The sequence below is a fragment of the Dromiciops gliroides genome, chromosome 2 (assembly GCF_019393635.1).
Source record: "Dromiciops gliroides isolate mDroGli1 chromosome 2, mDroGli1.pri, whole genome shotgun sequence".
NCBI lineage: Eukaryota > Metazoa > Chordata > Mammalia > Microbiotheria > Microbiotheriidae > Dromiciops > Dromiciops gliroides.
The window spans coordinates 274000238-274021723 of record NC_057862.1 but is presented as its reverse complement, the minus strand read 5'-3'; the positions used below and the strand labels follow the sequence as shown (position 1 = coordinate 274021723).

Below are 21486 nucleotides of genomic sequence, written 5' to 3'. Positions count from 1 at the left end.
GATAGTCCCTGCCCTCAAGGTGATAATCTGAATGGGGAGACAACAAACAAAAGGAGGAGATAGTGGGGTGGGGATGAGGGGAAGGAAGATAGGACACCTGGGGGTACCCAATAAGGGCATCTTATTCTGTGGAGTTGAAACCAGGTAGGGTAGCCAATGCAAAGAGAAGTGAGCTGAGTCCGTTTTCTGCCCTCTATAAAGAAAGGCATTTGAAGGAGTTTGGTACACCTTACAAATAAGGGGAAAGGAGGCTGAGGGAGGTGTTGTCAAGAAGCCTTGAGTTAGCAGCCAGTAGTGAGTGAGTCTAGAAGTGATAAACTTATCCTGAGAGGGGCATCTTGTTCCATGGTGCTGAAACCAAGCAGGGCAGCAGATATCAAGTGGATGAGGTGCCAGAAACCTCTTTCTCTTCTCTCAGGTGCTACCCAATGTAATTGTTTCTTTTAGCTGTAAAGGCTAAAATTCTAGCTATACTGTCTAAAATATCTAATGAGTGGTCGCCAATAAATTGTAAGCGTTAGCAAGGGTTAGACTTTTAAGCATCTATTAAGGAGAATAAGAATTTGGTAAAGAGAGAGAAAGGCCTACATTCATCTATCTATTAAAGGGAGAGCACATTTCTAGCTCCCTTCTCCACCGGAGTCCTCAGGAAAGAGCCAGAGTCAGAGCGCCAGGCTCCCCCTTCTTCCTCCCACAAGCAAACATCACTTCCTGATGCCAAAGAAAAGACGCATGGTCTTGCCCTCAGAGACCTTCACCTCACGGAGGAGCTTTTCTACAGTAAGTCTCCAGCAGGTGGTGTCATTCCAATTGTTACACAGCTAAGCAGATGAAGATACATAGCTAGAAGATGGTTGCCAAAGTTTCTACATGATCTGTGGGAATTTGGGCTTTAAATGCTGGGGAAGGAAGAGGGAAAAGGCACGTAATGCAACAGAATCATAGATTTAGATCTGGAAGGGACGTCAGTGGCTATCTAGTCCATCCCTTTTATTTTACATGTAACCTAGTTTCTGCTCAAGCCTGGGGTGGTTTTGTATGCTTCAGTGGGACACATGACTCCTGACTGGCTGAGAGAATGCTGAGGGAAGAAGCTGTGGATATATGTGAGTTGGTTCTAGATATGCCTCAGAGACACATGTGGAGAAAGGACTGCCTAAGAGATTGTGAAAAAAGAAAGTCTTTGAATAGCAGGCTGCAGCCCTCCAAGCTGTAGACATGATCTGCCAGTCCCATCATGTTTCTTTATCTCTGGGGCTTACACGTCAAGTCAGCAAGCAGTAAATAATCACCAACTAAGTTCCACACACTGTGCTAAGCACCTGGTAACTTCTGAGATAGGACCTCCCCTGGGTGAGATCCTTCTCTTCTGGTTGAACTGAGATCCTTTTTTTTACTCTCAGCTGAAGAACTCCTTTACAGATTGTTCTCTTGACATAAATTTGCATTAGGTAAATTTTGTTTTTTGTTTTTGTGAGGCAATTGGGGTTAAGTGACTTGCCTAGGGTCACACAGCTAGTAATTGTTAAGTGTCTGAGACCAAATTTGAACTCAGGTCCTCGGGAATCCAGGGCCGGTGCTCTATCCACTGTACCACCTAGCTGCCCCTGCATTAGGTAAATTTGACTCCAGGCTGCCTTGCTTCAGACTCCTGGCAGCAGGAGCATGCACCTAGGCACTAAAGCTACCTGTGTTTCAGGGGGCAGGACCATGCAGAGTCCTGAGAGGGCAGTGGGAGGTCTGCTGAACCATCTAAGTGAGAACGGTCTGTACTTGTGTATTTACTAGTATATTTTAATCTATTTACTTTATTTTTGCTATTTTTGTTTGCTGTTTTACTTGGATAAATAAGTTGCTGATAATTTACTATCTATGATGGTCTTTTGTATAACTAGCATTTGATGGAGATGGGCTAAGCTGGTGAGTATAGGACATGGGTTGCCCTCTATAATAATAATAATAATAATGATCTTTAAGGTTTGCAAAGAGCTTAACAGATATTATCTCATTTTGTTCTCACAATATCCTTAGGAGGTTCTATTATCTCCATTTTATAGATGAGGAAACTGAGGCAAGAGAAGTTAAGTAACTTGCCTAGGATCACAAAGCAAATAACTCTGAGACCAAATTTGAACTCAGGTCTTTTTGATCTAATGCTTCATCCAATGTGGTAATCAAATTTGGGCTGGGTCAGTCTGAGTGACCCCATTCCTTCCAGTCTTGCTTGCCTTCCCAGTATGTGTCAACCATTCTGTTGGGAGAGGTCAACCAGTCTCTTGGGGAGAGGAGGCATGTACTTTGGTCCCATTTCCTCATTTGTATTACTTGTATCATCAGGTAGCCCCCTGCATTTTCATCCCATCCTCTTTTGGAAATATGTACCTATCAGGATTGTCTCGCTCTCATTTCAAAAAGCAGCAGGGAGGGTTGAAATCGGCACTTGGGTTTGCCTCTTTTTTTTTTCTTCTCATTTTCCTGAGCTTGCCCGATTCATTATGGCAAAGCCCTGAGATTTTCTTTCAGTGGTGGCACCTATTTGGTATTGGAGGAGTGGCAGATGGATATAATTCTAGTCAATACCCACCTTGGAGACTGGAGGAAAGATTGTCTGCCTTTCCTCCTTTCCCCTGGCTAACATGCTGGTGATACAGGCACAGCCTTTGGGTACAAGGGCTCTTGACTATTGGGTCATACCTCAGAGCCTATCTATCCATGGCATTTTCTGAAAGGTTGTTTTTAGATAACCTCCACAAATATATCTTACACGTGAGGAAATTGAACCTTAGGGAAGTTAAGGTAGAAAAATATCAAGGACTGCTTTTTATTTTGTGCACACCCAATTTGCCAAACTAAGAACGTGCATCTTCAAAGAGAAGCAGCATGTTAATAATTGAAAGAGTTCTGAATATGAATACAGAGAATAAATTAGCATCTCTTCGGCCCTTTAAGGCTTGCAAAGCACTTTACACTTTATCTCACTTGAGGTGCTATTATTATTCCCATTTTACTGATGAGAAACTGAAGCTTACAGAATTTGTCCTTGCCTAATGTCACACAGCTCATGTGAACCCAGTTCCTTCCGACTCCTAAATCCAGTGGCGGTGGGGGACGCTCCCCCTTCCACTACCACCTGGTTCTGAATGCGCTTTTGGGAATCGATATGTTCACTCGGCACTGACTATGGGAGGGGAATTTATTCAAGCTCTTTGCTCACTAGAACCAGGATTTACCAGTGCCCCTTAAACCGATGAGGTTACTGCCCATCAGTCAGTGGTAGGCTAATATTTAAGATACAACAATCCAAAAAAAACGTACTTCGCGACACATTTTTAAATTTAATTTGCATGAACATATTTCTCTATAGCTTTCTGAAGTCTAGGCAATCAACAAAACAATTTAATCAAGACGTGATTTACAATCCTGATTTCCAAGGTATGGAGTCTCACTGAAAATTAAACAATGACCCTCCGAAAAGCCGGTAGGAGCCGGTTCCAGCATAGCCCGAACTGGATTTGCTGTCAGTCCAGATTAGGGCAGGAATTTCTAGCCCCGCCCCCCAGAGGAGCCCAAAAGCCGTCAGCGCTCTGGCAGTCTCAGGTGGCCCCAGGGCAGGCGCACGCGCGCTGGCTGGCTCCAAGCTCGGGAGCTGCAGCAGTCGCGGCGTAGCCCAGACTCTTCATTCCCAACCCTTCCCGCTCACCTCCCAGAGGAAGGGGTGGGGTGGGGTGGGGGGGTTGGAGAATTGGGTTAGGGAAGTGGAGGGGGCGGGGCCGGGGCCGGCGCCGGCGCCGTGCGGGCCACTTCCTCTTCCGGCCGAGGGGGAGGAGTCGTGTGCTCCCGCTGCTGCTGCTGCTGCCGCCGCCGCCGCCGCTGCCGCTGCCCACTGCTGTTTCTGTTTCCTCTGCTTTCCCGCGCCCTCTTTTTTCTCCCTCCGTCATCAGCGCCTCCTTCCAGCCGTCGTCACTTCTGGCCGCTCGGTCTGGGGTCCGATCCTGTCTGGTGAGGCCTCCTCGGAGCTAGGTGGGGGTGGGGCGCGGGGATGCGGTTCTGGTCGGGCTGAGGGGGCTGCCTGCACTCGAAAGCGGGAGGGTCGCAGTGCTCGAACTCCTTCTCAGCCTCTCCTCTCGGCCGTGGGTGGCGGTGCTTCGGTTGGACGTCTGGGCCGACCTGCTCCCGCGGCCGAGGTGGGGCGAGGGAAGAGAATTAATGGGGGGACGAGGCGAGGAGGTGGGGGGAAGGGGCTGGAAGAATCCTCGGGGAGGGGGAGAGGTGTCACGAGGAGTGACGTTCTAGCCTTCGTGACGTCAGAGGCACGCCTAGGCGGAAGGGCCTGAGCAGGTAATTTACCCTCCCCCTTCTCCTTTAAAGAATCCTTTGGGTGAGGGGCCTGGCCGCGCCTCAGGATTCCCGGCTCCCTTATCCTTCTGCCCTTACTCTCAGGTACCTTTTGTTTATTCCTTTTTAGCTGGGAGTAAGGATAGGGCGTATTGGATGAGTGGTGTCCTTTCCCTACACAGCTACCGTGCCCTCCCTTTATCCATCCCCTTTCATTGCCCTTCCTGATACACACATGCACCCCACACGCCGATTCTCTAGCCAATTATAAAGAGAAAAGGGAATCATTCTGGGAAGCAGGTTCTTAACAAAATTTTTTTTAATTGTTTCTAGTTTATTTAGGTTCTCTTTACCATCAACAAGAAATAGAGTATTTTGATACTCTCGATTTGTGAAAGTGCTAGGCTTAATACATAATAAACAGTAGGCAGCTTTCAGTTCTTTATTATCTTCCTTTGAATTTACAGGCTAGCAAGTACAGTTTTGTAAACAGCTTAATCTTGATCTTTTTAACTTTGCATATAGAGCACAGATAAAAATTTCAGGGATAGATGCAGGGTTTACCAAAAGTCTTAGTCCAGTTTTAAGCTATTAAAGGGATTGAAAATGCACAAAGACATTTGGTATACACTAAACATTAAACAGAGTTCTTTTTTTTTGTGTGGGGGGCAATGAGAGTTAAGTGACTTGCCCAGGGTCAGGGAGCTAGTAAATGTCAAGTATCTGAGGCCTGATTTGAACTAAGGTCATCCTGAATCCAGGACTGGTGCTTTATTCATTAAGCCACCTAGCTCCCCCTAAATAGTGTTCTTAAGAGAACATGGCTGATGGATGCCAATGCTGGTATTTAACTTAATGTTTTTTTATTGACACTTTTTTCTGTAACCTACATTTTCAGTATATTCCTCCACCTTTCACCCATAAACCATTTCTTACAATACAGAACAAAAAAGAAAAAATGAACAAAACTTTTCCACACACCAAATGTGTCTAACATTGCATGCTCCAGTTCCACACCTATAACCGGTTTCCTCCATTCCCCCCCCCCCCCCAGGCAGATAGGTTCGAATGCTCCTATTATATTTACTTTTTTGTGGCCAAGCTTGGTCATTATATAATTTTACAGAAATCAGATTCCTTTGTTATTCCTTCCACTGTCTTATATGTTATTTTCCTGGTTTTGCCTGCTTCACTTTGCATCAGGTCATGTGCTTCCCTATGCTTCTCTTATATTCCTGATAGTCTTTTCTTAAATGGCAGTAACATCATGTACCACAATTTAGTCATTCCTTAATCGTTGAACACCTTGTTCCCAGATCTTTGATAGTCTGAAAAGTATTGCTATAAATATTTTGGTGTTTATGGGAACTTGCTTTTTATACCTTTGACTAACCTCTGGGTCAAAGGTCAAGGCTCATTTAAAAAAAAAAAACATTGTCTAAACCAGCTTTTTAAAAATCTATATTCCACAGAACTCTGGGATTCTGCAAAGAATAAAAGCTTCGAGGGAGATTAAAAGAAGTTGTGACATTAAACAAAATTTTAGTAACATTGTACATACAATTAGAAGGGACTGAAAAATTAGTTTCTAGTAGTAAACAATTTAACATTTGACACTGTACCTGGAATTAGGAAGAACTGAGTTCAAATCTAACCTCAGACACTTGGTAGCTTTGTGAGCCTTGGGAAGTAAGTAACAACTGTTGTCTGCCTCAGTTTCCATAGCTACAAAATGGGTATAATAGCACTTAGCCTTTTGGGTTTTTATGAGGATAAAATGAAGTAATATTTATAAAACACTTTGTAAACCTTAAAGCTCGGTGTAAATGCTTATTATTATGACATTTATAATGTCAGTATCTTGACTGATAAAGTAATTGGTGTCTATTTGTATTCTATAGATTTTAGTACCCTTGGTCATTATAAATAATTGGGCAAAATTAGGAATCCTAAAGGCAAAAGTGTTAATAACCAAAGTTCAGACAATGAAACAAACATCCACCAACCTCATTGGCCCCAATACAGAACAATGCAAACATGACAAAAACTCTACACTGACATAAACAAAATTTTAAGCTTCCAGTTTGTATCGGCACATGTAATTAGAAGGGACTGAAAATTTAGTTTCTAGTAGTATAATGTCTAAATTTGACACTACCTGGAATTAGGAAGAACTGAGTTAAAATCTAACCCCATAAATCTAAATCTCAAAGGAGATGTATCTTTCTTAAGTTAGCACTTTTTTTTTTTTGCAGGGCAATGAGGGTTATGTGACTTGCCCAGGGTCACATAGCTAGTAAGTGTCAAGTGTCTGAGGCTGGATTTGAACTAAGATCCTCCTGAATTCAGGGCCAGTGCTTTATCCACTGTAACACCTAGCTGCCCCTTAAGTTAGCACTTTTAAATAAAATTGTTTAAAAATTACAATGGCATTTACAAAAGAACAAAATTGAAAGTGTGATGAATGGAAACAATCCCCCAGACTACTGAAAATTGTAAAAGCATCTTTCAGAGATGAACTACCCAATCCAATACTGTTTCTTAATTGCAAAACACTGTTGGCAAACAGTCACATCTGTTTCAATAATAGAACCTTGGGTAGAACTTGAATAAAAATAGATCTGAGAGGCAGCTAGGTGGCTCAGTAGATAAAGCACTGGCCCTGCATTCAGGAGGACCTGAGTTCAAATTAGGCCTCAGACACTTGACACTTAACTAGCTGTGTGACCCTGGGCAAGTCACTTAACCCTCATTGCCCCACAAAAAACAAAAATAGATCTGAAACTTTTTTTCCCTATCTTTTTTTATGTTTCTTGGTATCACTAATAACATTTTTTAGGCCATTTTGTAAATCCTATCATAAAGTTTCAGCTCACATTTTTTTATAAAGTGAAAAGTTTTGGTGCTGCCAAAGGATCAAGATGAGTGCCTTAGAGTAACACTTTGCATTGAAAAGCCTTTCTATTCTAGGTTGAGGAAATTAATTCTCTCTGGAGTTCCTTCTTTTTTCTAGGAAAAGAATTCTTGACCATTTTTGTGTCATGGACTTTTTTGACAGTCTGGTGAAACTTGTGGACCCCTTTTCAGAATACTGTCTTTAAATTCATAAAAGACAGGATTACAAGGGAAACCAATTTTATTGAAATGTGGAGTAATCAAAAATTTTTAAACGTTCACAGACCTTAAATTACAAATGCTGCTTTAGCTTGAGCTCTCATTTTAACATTATTAACTGCACTGTTGAAGATAGATTTAGAATGTGTATTAAATGAGATTTAAATATTTTAAAAGCATAATCAAAATGCTTAAATAATTCAGTAAAAATGAGATACATAACAAGAAAATTTGATATCGTTAACAACTGAGATTTGTAAAGGCTTTGTAAAGATTTGTAATTTCTTTCCTTAGCTGAACTTAAAGGAAGCTAAGGATTCTAGAAGGCCAGAGATTATATATCTCCTGCATGGTGACTAGGCCTTTAATCACCACATTTAGATGAGGGCTTACATTTTTTCCACTGGAGACCCCTTTCTGCCCAAGAAATTTGTATGTGACCCCGGGGTATGTGGGTATATAAAATAGGTACACAAAACCTTTTACTGTTGCCAAATTTTTCGAGACCCCCCACATTCAGTTGCATAGTTTCAAGAAGCTAGGATCTAGTCTGTTGGAATAGCTTTCTCCCTGCAACCATCCTCAATTCAGCTGCCAAGGTGATTTTTCTTTTTTTTTTTCCCCCAGGGCAATGGGGGTTAATTGACTTGCCCAGGGTCACACTGCTAGTGTGTGTCAAGTGTCTGAGGTTGGATTTGAACTAAGGTCCTCCTGAATCCAGGGTCGGTGCTTTATCCACTGTGCCACCTAGCTGCCCCCCTCAGACTTTGTTATTTTTCCCTTTCTATTCCTTCATGTATTTTGTTACTGCTGTGTAGAAATGCTTTAAATTTCTGTAGTTTTATTTTGTAACCTGCTACTATCTTACTGAAGTTAGTAATTGTCTCAATTAGTTTATTTGCTTATTCCCTAGGATTTTCTATGTGAACAGTAATGTCATCAACAAACAGGAATACTTTAGTTTTCTTTGTCTTTGTGCTTCTGTTTTCTTGTGTTATTGCTACTGGCAGCATTTCTAGAACCATGTCAGCTAACTGAGGAAAAAAAGCTTTACTCAAATATATACCAAAAAAGCACTTGTTTCCCCCGTTGTTAATAATGCTACTTAATGCATCAAAATAAAACTCTTGTAATAAATATGTCTAGTCAAACAGAACAAATTCCAGAATAGGCTATTATCTTTTTAAAAATCTCTATTTGGAGGTATGAGCCTTCTGGAGTCATGTAGTCATTAGATTGATTAGAGTTCTTAAGTTTTTCAGAGTTGTTTGTTTTACAGTAATGTTGCTATTGTGCAAATTGCTGTCCTGGTTCTTTAAAAAATGGGGGGGGGGCAGTGAGGGTTAAGTGACTTGCCCAGGGTCACACAACTATTAAGTGTCAAGTGTCTGAGGCTGGACCTGAACTCAGGTCCTCCTTAATCCAGGGCCAACGCCCTATCCACTCAGCTGCTCCCCCTCCCCCTTTCATTATTCCTTAAAGCACACTTGTATTTTATTACATTGATATACTATAATTTGTTCAACTACTTCCCAATTGATGAATACCTCTAGTTACTAATTCTTTGCCACCACAAAAAGCTGCTATAAATTTTTTTTTACATGTGAGTCCCTTTCTTTAATTTCTTTAGAATATAGACCAAGTAGTGATATTGCTGGGTCAGAGGGTAGGCACTATTTACTAACTTTAGGGACATAGTTTCTTTCATATTGCTTTCCAGAATGATTGGACCAGTTAACAATTCCACCAGCAGTGCATTATTATATGTTTTTTCCCAAAGGTTCCTTAAGCTTTGTGTGTGGGGGGGTTCTTCGATGATCTCATGGTTGTGAGGTGGAGCCTCAGAGTTGGTTTGATTTCCATTTCTTTGATCAATGGTGACTTGGAGCTTTTGTATTGTTTTATTTTCCTATGGGTATTGATAGCTCTAATTCTTTCTTAGAAAGCTACCTGTTCATATATATCCTTTGACTATTTATCAGAATCCTGGAAGAAAGGAAATGAGATTTTTTAAAAATCTAAAACTAAGGGGCAGCTAGGTGGCGCAGTGGATAGAACACTGGCCCTGGATTCAGGAGGACCTGAGTTCAAATCCAGCCTCAGACACTTGACACTTACTAGCTGTGTGACCCTGGACAAGTCACTTAACCCCAATTGCCTCACTAAAAAAAAAAATCTAAAACTAATCAAAAATCTAAAAACTGAGATTTCTAGAGGAAAGAATGGGAAAGACTTAATACAAGAGACGATAAACCTTACCACAGAACACACTCCCTTAAAATTAAACTAAACCAAGCAAAAATCAATAAATACCTTTATAAAACAAGTCTATTGAAGGAATAAATAGCTCTTATTTGTATAAATTTGAATCAGGTCCCTATATGTTATCTTATAAAAGAAACTTTTATCAGAGGTGTTTTCCCCATTCTTCTGCTGAAGTGTCTTTAAAAAGAAAAATGAATATAAAGAAACACTTATAAGCCACTTTCACTTTCTTTTCCCCATTTTAATAGTCCTTTTTTCTTAGAGGCACAAGTCAGAGCAGAATCAAAAGCTCTGGCTTCTGATCCAGCTAAGGAAGAGTCAGTTTAATCCAAGACAAACACTTTATGCCAAAAAAGTCCTGGGATTCTGTTTCCACTGCATTTACTTTAAAATATACTGAAGAGACAAGCTTGGGAGAAAACGTTGCAACATGCATTTTAATGCAGCAAGAACCTTAACTAGACCTTTAAAGAACTGATTTCATTATGAAAAAAATACTTAATTTTTCAAATGTATAAAATCAAGTCATCAGAATTCAGCAATAAGAGTTATTCCGACATAGATACAATTACATATGTAGGTTCTGACTTTAGATTTGGGAATAGATAGCACTAATTGCATTAACATTATGGGTTGGAATTTCTGGTGAGGTTCCTATATCCATTTACTGTTTTTTATATAAATTGCATGCATAATAAGACTTACCACAGCCCCAGTTAAGTGACACTCTATAAACTTCAGAAAGTCCACAGGTTATGTAGTTGACTATCACTGTTAAAGGTGTTTGTAGAAAGTACTTCGGTGTTCTGTTTGCCCAGTGAAGTCTTAAGCCTAAACTCTTCCTTCACCACTTAAACTCTTCCTGCAAACAGAACATAGGATCATGCAGTTGCAAGCATGGCATAGTACAGCTTCTCTGAAGGAATTGGTTGTAATGTGGAATTTCTTTTGCACACTGGTTACTCAAAGCCTGTTTTAACTTTCTGAGTTACTTTCACTGTTGGAAGAGGTCATTTGGAGAAATCTCAGTGTTGTCCAGTGGTCTAAGAACTATATGATGTTTGTATCACCTCCCTGACATCAGCCAGGCATATGGTCCTCTGGTTGGAGTGAGTGTAGCATCTCATTCTTTGAAAAAGAGTGTGTGGATCCTGGAATTGCCCTGCAAAGATATGTTGTATTATTCTTTCAGTTATAGTGGACCTATCAGATCAAGAACCCCCAGGATCCCTTAGTCATTAGCAGTTTTGGTGGTTTTGGGCCTGGTACCAGGATATAAGTATGGGTTTAATGACCCTGTTGTGTGCCACTACTGTCTTGATCAAGTGAATTGCCACTTAGAAATGGTCGAAAAATCAGGGGAAATTAATTGTGTAGTCTAAATGGTCTCAGAGCTCTGCAATCTGTTGAAGTGCTATATCTATCCCATTGTCTAAAAATCTAGAATTGTCTCTTCTTCAATAAAAGCCCTATTCAATCCTGGACCTTTAGGGCTAGCCTTTCCTTGTAGCAGTGGCAAAAGGAACTGTGTGTATAAGGGTGGACTAGTACTTTCAATCCCTATAGAGGCCTAAGTCACTTCCTTTATTCAGCAGGATTGCTTTGAGTTGCCAGATCACTCCCCTCCAATGATTTTTAAATTATCTCTCCTTGACCTGTTTTCCAGGTTATTTATTATAGGAAATAAAAACATTATAGCAAAAGAAAGTTTTTCCTCACTCTTTTAATTTTGTTCTGGTATTTGTTTGTGGAGTGTTGATTTCTGTTTGGTACATGCTAATTTTTAGAATGTTACTTTGGTAGTTTCTCCTTCCCATTCCTTTTTTTTTCCCCGCCCAGGGTCACACAGCTAGTAAGTGTCAGGTGTCTGAGACCGGATTTGAACTCAGGTCCTCTTGAATCTAGGGTCAGTGCTCTATCCACTGCACCACCTAGCTGCCCCCCTCCTTCCCATTCTTATCTCTAGAACTCTATATAATAATTTCTTTTTCAAAATCTCAATTTTATTTTATCTAAGACCTTGGTTATTAGAAGGTTATTCTTTTCTTCTGGATTTGTATCCTATTATTTTTGTGGGGTTTTTTTTGTGTGTGTGTGGGACAGTGAGGTTTAAGTGACTTGCCCAGGGTCACAGACAGTGTCAAGTGTCTGAGGCCGAATTTGAACTCAGGTACTCCTGACTCCAGGGCTGGTGCTCTATCCACTGCGCCATCTAGCTGCCTGTGCTTTTTGTTTGTTTGTTTGTGTTTGTTTGGTGAGGCAATTGGGGTTAAGTGACTTGCCAAGGGTCACACAGCTAGTAAGTGTTAAGTGTCTGAGGCTGGATTTGAACTCAGGTACTCCTGAATCCAGGGCCGGTGCTCTATCTACTGCGCCACCTAGCTGCCCCAGTATAGTGCTTTTAATAAAATCTTTTCTGTAGTATTTAAGTGGGACCCGGATGTTGTGCTCCTGGTCTCTTGTCTTCACTGGAAGTCTCTGTTGTGAATTGGTTTTATTCAATTATCTTGTTGTTTGTTTCTTTTTTTCTTTCGGTGAGGCAATTGGGGTTAAGTGACTTGACCAGGGGCACACAGCTAGTGTCAAGTGTCTGAGGCTATTCAATTATCTTAGTGTTAAAAAATGACTTGAAATTTGGTGCTTGGGTAACCACAGCAGATAGCACAAGATCATTTTGAATTTAAAGGAAACTTGTAAGTCATTTAGACCAACCTCAGCACTGAAGATGGTCTCACATGAGACCATCTTTGGTGTCTTGAAATAGTAAAGATAAAAATGATAACATTTATTATTTAATAGATTTCATTTTCATATTCTTTAAGATCTCATCTTGAATAACAACATATTTTGTTTTGTTTTGTTTGGTGTTGGCTTTTTTTTGCAGGGCAGTGTGGGTTAAGTGACTTGCCCAAGGTCACGCAGCTATTAAGTGTCAAGTGTCTGAGTTTAGATTTGAACTCAGGTCCTCCTGAATCCAGGGTCAGTGCTCTGCGCCACCTACCTGTCCCCCAGTTCTTTATTATAATAAGCAAATCACATTTATAAAACAAAACTGACCTCTGATTAATGTCCTACTTATTATCTAAGAATTATCCTTGAAATATTTTTCTTTTGTTTTTCAGGAAAATGTCTGATGAATTTTCAGTAAGTTAATCTATTTATATTTTATAACATTTTAATGAATAATTAATTGAGCTTCCTTTTTAAAATGTACATAATTGTGGCTTTGGAGACATCTAAGCATTTTCAAAAAATGTTTTATTCTCTGGTCTTATACTAGATAAGCTAAACAGAATTAGGTTTCTCTGGGAAATTTTTACTTGAAAAAGTACCTACTGTGCTATGATTTGTAATGTGACAGTGGTAGTGGTAGTGGTGGTGTTTTTAAACAATTCTGCTACTAATGCAAAGACCTTATAGTTTTAAAAGTTACCATATTCAGGTTTTTGTTGATGGGATTTTTTCATTGTTGCATTTATCTATTGAAAAAATAGCAAAACCAGCTCTCCTTTGTTTTCTAGTTGGCAGATGCTCTACCAGAACATTCGCCTGCCAAAAATTCCACTGTGAGCGGTACAAAACCTGGTCAAGCACCACAGGGCTGGCCAGGTTCCAATCCTTGGAATAACCCAAGTGCTCCACCTTCTGTGCCATCTGGACTTCCACCAAGTGCATCACCCTCCAGTGTGCCTTTTGGACCTACACCCACCGGAATATATCCCTCAGTGCCTGCTGGACCACCCCCTGGGCCACCAGCACCCTTTCCTCCCTCTGGACCATCTTGTCCTCCACCTGGTGGTCCTTATCCAACTCCATCTGTGCCAGGTCCTGGCCCTACAGGGCCATATCCTACACCAAATATGCCTTTTCCAGAGCTTCCGAGACCATATGGTACACCCACAGATCCAGCTACAGCTGGTCCCCTAGGGCCATGGGGATCCATGTCTTCTGGACCATGGACACCAGGAATGGGAGGGCAGTACCCTACACCTAATATGCCATATCCATCTGCAGGGCCATATCCTGCTCATCCCCAGGCACCAACGACAGCACCACCTATTCCATGGGGAGCTGTTCCACCTGGAGCATGGGGACCACCAGCGCCAGCTCCATTCCCTGCACCTGTGGGTTCATATCCTGCACCAGGACTCTATCTTACTCCTAATAATCCTTTTCAAGTGCCTTCTGGACCTACTGGTGCTCCACCAATGCCTGGTGGTCACCATGTGAGTATTTAACTTAATATTTCATGATAGTTACGAGAAAGTAGTTGAAGATGACTTTCTTTCCAGTCACTGAAGGAACTTAGGGTGGGCAGTATTTAGGACTCCTGGATATATTTGTAGGACTCGGGTTGGGAGAGAGGAGGCAGGAGAGGGAATATTATGGTTAGAACTTTGTACTGTATTATTGCCCCTTCACTAGAGAACTAGAGTGGGGAGGGTTTCAGGTATAAAGTATCTAGAGAGGAGTCGTTTCCAACTCTTGGCAAGTGCTACTTTTCTCTGTTAGCAGTTTCACTAAGAGGAAAATGAACTTAAAAAATCAAGATCAAATCAAAATGCTTTTTAATTAAAAGCATTTAATTGAAAGCAAGGCCAAAATATTCTATTCTCAGTATTTTAACTTTTGTATATCATGGACTTTATTGGAAGCAGGGAGAAGATAGAGAAGGCCTATATCTGTGTTTTTCTCTGATAGTCAGTAAACATTTATTAAGCACCTACTATATGCTAGGCATTATTCTAATGTCTGAGGGGATATAAAAAGAGGCAAAAGATAGTACTTGCCCTCAATGAGTTCACAATTTAATGGAGAGACAACCAGCAAATATGTACAAATTATATACAGAATAGATAAGAAATAATGAAAAGAGGGGAGACACAAGAATTAAGAGGAGGTATTTGATGCCTTTAGATAGGATTTTAGTTATTTATACTGTACTTGGCTACTTGTGTATTGGCACTTGAGGTTAAGTGACTTAGCCTCTGTCATATAGCTGTTGTGTCAGATGGAGAGCCCATATCATCCTGATTCCTTCATACAAGGAATGTTTTATATGCACAAACAGTAGTGTTTTCTGACTAGAGAATTTAGTCTTTGGGAAATGACCAACCACATACTACTACTGTGTTAGATCACTTCAGACTTCATAACCCCTCCACCCAAAAAGAGGAAAATCCTAATTACTGGATTTTTCTGATTAACTTTGGTTAATTGTCAATGTACAGAGTAAGTCCATTACTGTACATTTTTTAAGCCACCAAAAGTGGCATTATTAATAATACATAAGTTGAACAAAATCTAGAATTTGACACCCCCCCCCTTTTTTTTCTTGCAGTCTTACCATTGAGTTTTTGATGGACAATGAGACGACTCTACTTTCCAGAGTATGTGTGTGTATGTATGTATGTGTATACAATGTGTGTGTACACACACACATATATATATATATACACACACTAAAAGAAATCTGCTTTCAGTGCTCTTGGGACATTTCACAAAAAGGGTCTCAAACAACTCAAGACTCGGCTCTTGGACCTGGATATACACTTGGAATAATTAGAGACAATATTGTAAACTTAAAAATTATTCATATGTATTTTTCATTTGCTGTACTAAGGGAAATCAAAGCAATTAAGTATATCGACTAACCCTTGGTAGAATTTGTGGAATATTCATTTTTAAATTATGAAACCACACACTTAAGAAATCTGTGTTGATGTGGATAATAATTACTATAACTTGTCGAAAATTACTTCAAATATTTTCTTTGACATCTTTGTTTCCCTAAATAAATATATTTCTGACAAATAATTTTGCCATATATTTTTTAAAAAGACCAAATAAATGCCTCTGAGCATTTTGAACAGTATTGTCTACGGAGTAAATAAACTTTGTGCTCCCGGGTTATAGTTCTGGGGTAAATGTTTTAAAATCTGAGTATTTGCTAGCATACATATCCTTGAACACTGAATATTAAATATTCTTGCTTTCTACCAGCTATCATTCTGAGTTATTTTAGTTTTGTTTTTAGTAATTTGAGTTGTAATTTTAAAATTAGTCATCCATGAACCCTGTCAGAAATCTGTTTTTTCATGCCACCATATCCAGTGACATGATCTCTGTGGTGAGTCTTGATTGTGTGATGTTATCCATGTTATTGAGGATGAAGAGCTCAAGAACGGGGGGGGGGGGGGGGGGGACCTTTATATCCCCTGCCTTGTAACCCAAAGAAGAGCCCCGGGAATTCATTTGCAACAGCAGGTTTTCTTATTCCTACAGAACTTTGGTAGTCTCTAGGGATTCCTTTAGTTCAAGATGGAACTTCTCTTTGGACTTACCTTGAAATGGAGAACTGTTGACATTCTTGACATCTTCCCCAATAATGTACAGCTAATTTATCATATTTATGGAACCTTTTGTATTGAAGACATGATTCTTCTCCCAAAGTCTCATAAATACACATCAGTTTTTTCATGCCAGGTATTGTAGTTCTCTTTATAAAATACTTGAGGCAAAAGAATTGAGTGCCTTCCCTTAAGAGAATGGTCTTCGAATACTGCTATCAAACATATATGTACGTATGAAAGTATATGAGACATGGAAGTAATGTTTCCATTTGACTTCAGCAATTCAACATTTATTCTGTATGGGAAAAACTGCAGGCTGCTGCTTCATCTCAATCACATTGCCAAATTTGGACTAAACTTGTTTGACAGTTGAAAGTGGACTTCAATAAGTAGATTTGTTGGGCCATTTTAAAATTTAATGTTCATTTAGTAATGAAGTGTTGAGTGCTATTGAATAATTATTGAAAAAGACATGCATGCTGGGGCACTGATATCTTTTAAAATCTAAATACTTAAATTACTCTTAAAATTTTAAGAATGCCAAATGCTGCCAATTTAACATTATAACTACCTCTTTGAAACAAAGTAGATTAATACCTTTTAAGAGTAGTTTTCAGTGATCCCTTATTTAAAATAAACTATATAAAGAATTTCAAACATTTTAAATGAAGTAGGAAAATGATTTGTTTGATATAACATGAAGCCTAGAACTTGATGTATTTTCAGACTGAAGTTTACATCATGTATGCGATTAGGGCCAGTAGCTCTTCTAAAATGTTTTGCTAGAATCTTACATTTTTCACACCTTTGCAATCCAAAGTGATATGAGCATTTGGGGAGCCTTCTGGCCAGTAGCTGTCAGAGAATGGAACTTATTTCTAGTGTTCTAGGTAAGAACCAGTAAGGGATAGATCACTTCGGTTTACTGAAGTTCTTTTTCAAAATGCCAGTATCTCTGTAGGGAGTCTCTGCTTAACTAACAACTAAGAAGGGACCTTGTAGTGGAGGGTAGACCTAGGCAAGATGGGCTAGGGGAATGAGGAGAGGGGCCAACTGAAGTGGGAAGACCTCAAAGAGAGTTTGCCTTCCTCATTTTGCCTGAGGATGGCTACCACTAAAAGTCCTTTGGGTTTGTTACTTTTATGTATTTTTACATATATATTTCTTTAGATTGGCTACTGGCCTACTAGGTAAGTATGTAAAGACCCAGTTGAAGGAAGGAGAAGTGAAGAAAGTTTGGGTATCTACTAATATAGAATTAGAAGATCCCCCAATATGGAATAAATTATAGGTGCCTCCAGGCTTTATTTGAAACTTAACTAGGTAGCTAAGACTCCCAACTCCATTTTACACTAACTGTACCATGGTACTCGGCATGATCACAGTTCCCCTTTCTCAACAACACTTTTTAACTTGTCCTATCCTTTTGCTTTGTGAGAATAGAGCTGCCCTTTTATCATGCAAATAGGTGGAAAGAATGGAATTTGCTGACATTGTGAGGAATGTCTATAGTCATGTTGATGCTCTTTTCTCTGAAAGTATTTTCCAAAATGGAAGCTCAGAACTTGGAGAGGGAAAAAAACGGGCCAACAAATATTTTTAGGGAAAGAATGAAATTGAGGAATAAGGGAGATTTGGAAACAGGAAGGGAATTGCAAAGACGAGTCTTCTCAGAACAATTACTTTTTAAGCAATAAGTCGGAATGTAAGTAGGTCATATTAAACTAATGAGAATTGATATAGATAGGATTTGTGACTAGAGTATCAAGAGAAGCATTTAGACCCTGGTAAATTCAATTGGATTGGCATTTGATCTCAGACATAAGAGTTTTTATTTCTTTTTTCGGTGAGGCAATTGGGGTTAAGTGACTTGCCCAGGGTCACACAGCTAGTGTCTGAGGCCGAATTTGAACTCAGGTCCAACTGTCTCCAGGGCAGGTGTTCTATCCACTGCACCACCTAGCTGCCCCCCATAAGAGTTTTAAAAAAGCATGAATGCTGAGTCATTCCATAGTTGATAGGGACAATTGAGATGTTAAATGTATGATTTCTGGAATGGAATTCTGAATTTGGGGATAAATGTACAATCATTGAGTTTAGAAATGATCAAATAATACCCCCCAAACTGTAAAATTAAAGGTTTTAAAAATAAATTGTTATTGTATGTCTCCTTAAGGCCTGCTTGTATAAACCTCAGTTCTAAACAGGACTATAGTATGTTAAAGGTGTGTTTGAAAAGGACAGTTTTCCCTTGGTAGGACTCAATTTAACATCCTTTAATATTTGTGGAAGGAGTATTTTCAGCTACCCTGGCTTTGTGAAGAGTCATTTTTTGATTATCAGGGATTCATAATAGAGATTGGAATTAGCTGTCCTTATTGGAGAACAGACAAGATAAAGTAGGTGTGAAATTTTGAGTCCCAGAAGTATATTGAATCCATTGGAATGGAATTTTTTGCCTACCATATTTTACCGTGCCAGTAAAATATTCAATTGGGAAAATATGCAAATGAATATATCTCATAGCTTAAATTTAAAACATAGTCAATGCTATGGTGCTTAACTTGCATAACTCTCAGTTCCCTATGCTTCATGATAATCCACACCAATGTTTCCTTCACCCTGAATGATGGAGTTGGATCTCACAGTTTAAAAGTAAACACTAGTAATTAATCACTGAAGAATTAAAGCTATTTTAAAAGCATCAGCCTAAAATCAGGTGAGTATATTTGCATGACTTAACTATTCAAATAATATACTCTACTATGGTTTAGTTTGAAAGAATAGTATATGAATAATTATAATTAGGTTATAATTTAATCTCAAGGAAATATTTGTTATTGAAGGCAAACACTTATCTGTATAATTTCAGGCAAATATAAGATTACTAGTAGAATATTTGATGCTGAAGTTACCTTGACAGTAGACTGAAATACAAAACTTCTAATTAACATTAATGTTGATGTGAGGGAAAATTTCCTAATAATTAAAAATGTCTAAAAGTGGAATGGGCTGTCTTGCAGGGTAGTGAATTCTCCATCACTGGAAGTCTTCAAATAGAGGGTAGATGGCCATTTCTCAGGGTGCTTACTTATCAGGGATGTTGGAGAGGAAAATCCTATTCAGGTATGGGATAGATTAGATGACTTTTGAGGTTCCTTCCAACCCTAAGGTTTTGTAAGGCCTAAGAAAGTAATAACATTTTTCCTTCATCATTCCCTTGGTTGCTAATGACAAGGATGACACTGATTAATAGATGTTAGTTTGTCATTATGTAAACACAAGTTCTGAGTGTATGCCCTATAAAATCTGTATTTTTCCTTGTATTGTGACTTTTGTATTTTTTTTACATCAAATTTACTGTTCAGTCGCTTATACATTTTAGGTTAAACTGCCTGAGATGTGATTTGAGACATAACTGCATTTGTTTGTATTTGAAATGTTAAGCAATCACAGCTTGAAATGTTAGATATTACCACCTGCTGCTGTATTGTCTATAAGCAAAGGCAAATGTTGCTCTAAAGTAAGAAGTAATTATAACTAGAAATAGGCTGTAGATGTGAAACTTCATACTTTTAAAGATAGATTTGTTTTGCTTTTGTATATTCCTGAAAATTAAAAAATGTATTTTCATGATTTTTAGTTTTTTGGTTTTAATTTTTCTTTTACTTTTTTCCAGAACTATTTGAGTCATTCACACCTCTTTCAAACCCACTGGCTTTGGCTTTTCATTTTAGGGACTGGGTATCAAAAGCTATCAGCTGGTGCTTTTAAAAAACACCAAGGTGTTCATATACAGAGTCATCACTCAGGCATCACTCAGCTGCCTAGTTCTATTTCATCCCTTTACCCCCTCCTTACTTGCTCTTTTGAAAATATCTGGCATTTACCTTTTAAAGGCTGGCTTGGTGATTATTTTGTATATCATTAACAGTAAGAACTTTAATAGATTTTGTGTCAGAATTACTATGTTGATAACTTAATCATGGCAGTCAGTGCATGGCAGAAAATAGTTGCAAAGTATGGCACAAATTGTCATTTAATATCTACAGTGATGCTGCCAACTTTCGTGATAGCTTCAGCTGCTGCTATTTTTAAGTAACTGAATGACAAAGTTGGAGGCAACACAGTCTTACTTCAGAAAGGCAGTTCTTTTTACCTTGGAGATTAGAATGTAAAGTAATTGAATTTTTTTAAAGTGCTATCTGCACTTCACTTTAAAATCCTCACTTAAATTGGTTCTTACAAATGAAAGCTAAGGATGTGTTAAGAGAGATAGAAAATAGGGATATCTCTGTTCTTAGAGTGTAGAATTTCAGGATAAGAGATGTCAATATCAATTTTACTGTTATAAGTAGACAACATAAAAGGGAGGAAAGCATTTCTTTTGTTTTTAAATCACATCCGTTTCCAAATATGGCCCTCTCCCTTCCCCTACCCAAAAAGCCTTCTCTTATAACAAAGATTAAGAAAAGATAGGATAGTTAATTCAGCAAAACCAAACACATTCACTGTGTGTCAGTATAGACAATATTTTACACATTCCCCTCAATTGCAATGAAGAAAAGGGAGGGTTTTCCCCCCCAACTCCAAGTTCAAAGCTCAGTCATTAAAATTACATAGCATTCATTTATTTAATTGTTCTTTCCACTTATATTGTTGGCATGTGTATTGATTTCCTGGTCCTTGCTTCACTGGGCAAGTGTGCATCAGTTCATAAATCTTTACTTGTTTTTCTGGATTCTTCATATTTCATTGTTTCCATTACATTCAGGTACCACAGTTTGGCCATTTCTCATTTTTTTGGGTGGGTGGGGTGGGACAATGAGGGTTAAGTGACTTGCCCAGGGTCACACGGCTAGTAAGTGTCTAGTGTCTGAGGCCGGATTTGAATTCAGGTCCTCCCAAATCCAGGGCTGGTGCTTTATCCACTGTGCCACTTCTCAATTAATGGGTACCTACTTTGTTTCCAGAAAAAGTGTGGCAATGAGTATTGTGGTATATGTGAGAGCTTTCTATCTTTTATTTCTTGGTGTATATATCTATCACTGTTCTCTAGGTCAAAAAGTATGGGAATATTAGCCTAAGTAAATAAATTTTTATTAAAAATCAATGAATAAGCTACAGATTAAATTCTGTTGAAACAAATCTAATAGTAAAAAGATCTCAAGCAACAATCAGTGGTTGATTAATTGGAAATTAATCATCATAATGAAGTTCCAGTACCAAGAAATAACTTGAAATGTTCCTTGAAGTTTATATTTCTTTAGAAATCACTTTTTGCCCTTTATTAACCTCAGTTAGTATGAACATTTACTTGTACAAAGATTATATGACATTGAATCTATTATGTAACTTTTTTAAAAAGCATATATTTTGTCACCATAATTCCAACATTGCTATTTGTGTTTCCTTTTAC

The 21486-nt window shown here is 38.9% G+C and overlaps 1 protein-coding gene across 2 annotated transcripts; it reads left to right on the top strand.

Annotated features, from left to right (window-relative positions):
- Window positions 1-3816: 3816 nt before the first annotated feature.
- MAPK1IP1L (mitogen-activated protein kinase 1 interacting protein 1 like) lies at window positions 3817-19703 on the top strand. Of its 2 annotated transcripts, none has more exons than XM_043984468.1 (4): window positions 3817-4020; window positions 12837-12858; window positions 13236-13940; window positions 15056-19703. In XM_043984468.1, the coding sequence occupies exons 2-4, from the start codon at window positions 12841-12843 to the stop codon at window positions 15065-15067; spliced, it is 735 nt and encodes a 244-aa protein (XP_043840403.1). In that variant the 5' UTR covers window positions 3817-4020; window positions 12837-12840; the 3' UTR covers window positions 15068-19703. The 2 variants fall into 2 exon arrangements, with proteins under 2 accessions (XP_043840403.1, XP_043840402.1); XM_043984467.1 differs by having other exon boundaries at window positions 3819-3999.
- Window positions 19704-21486: the final 1783 nt, after the last annotated feature.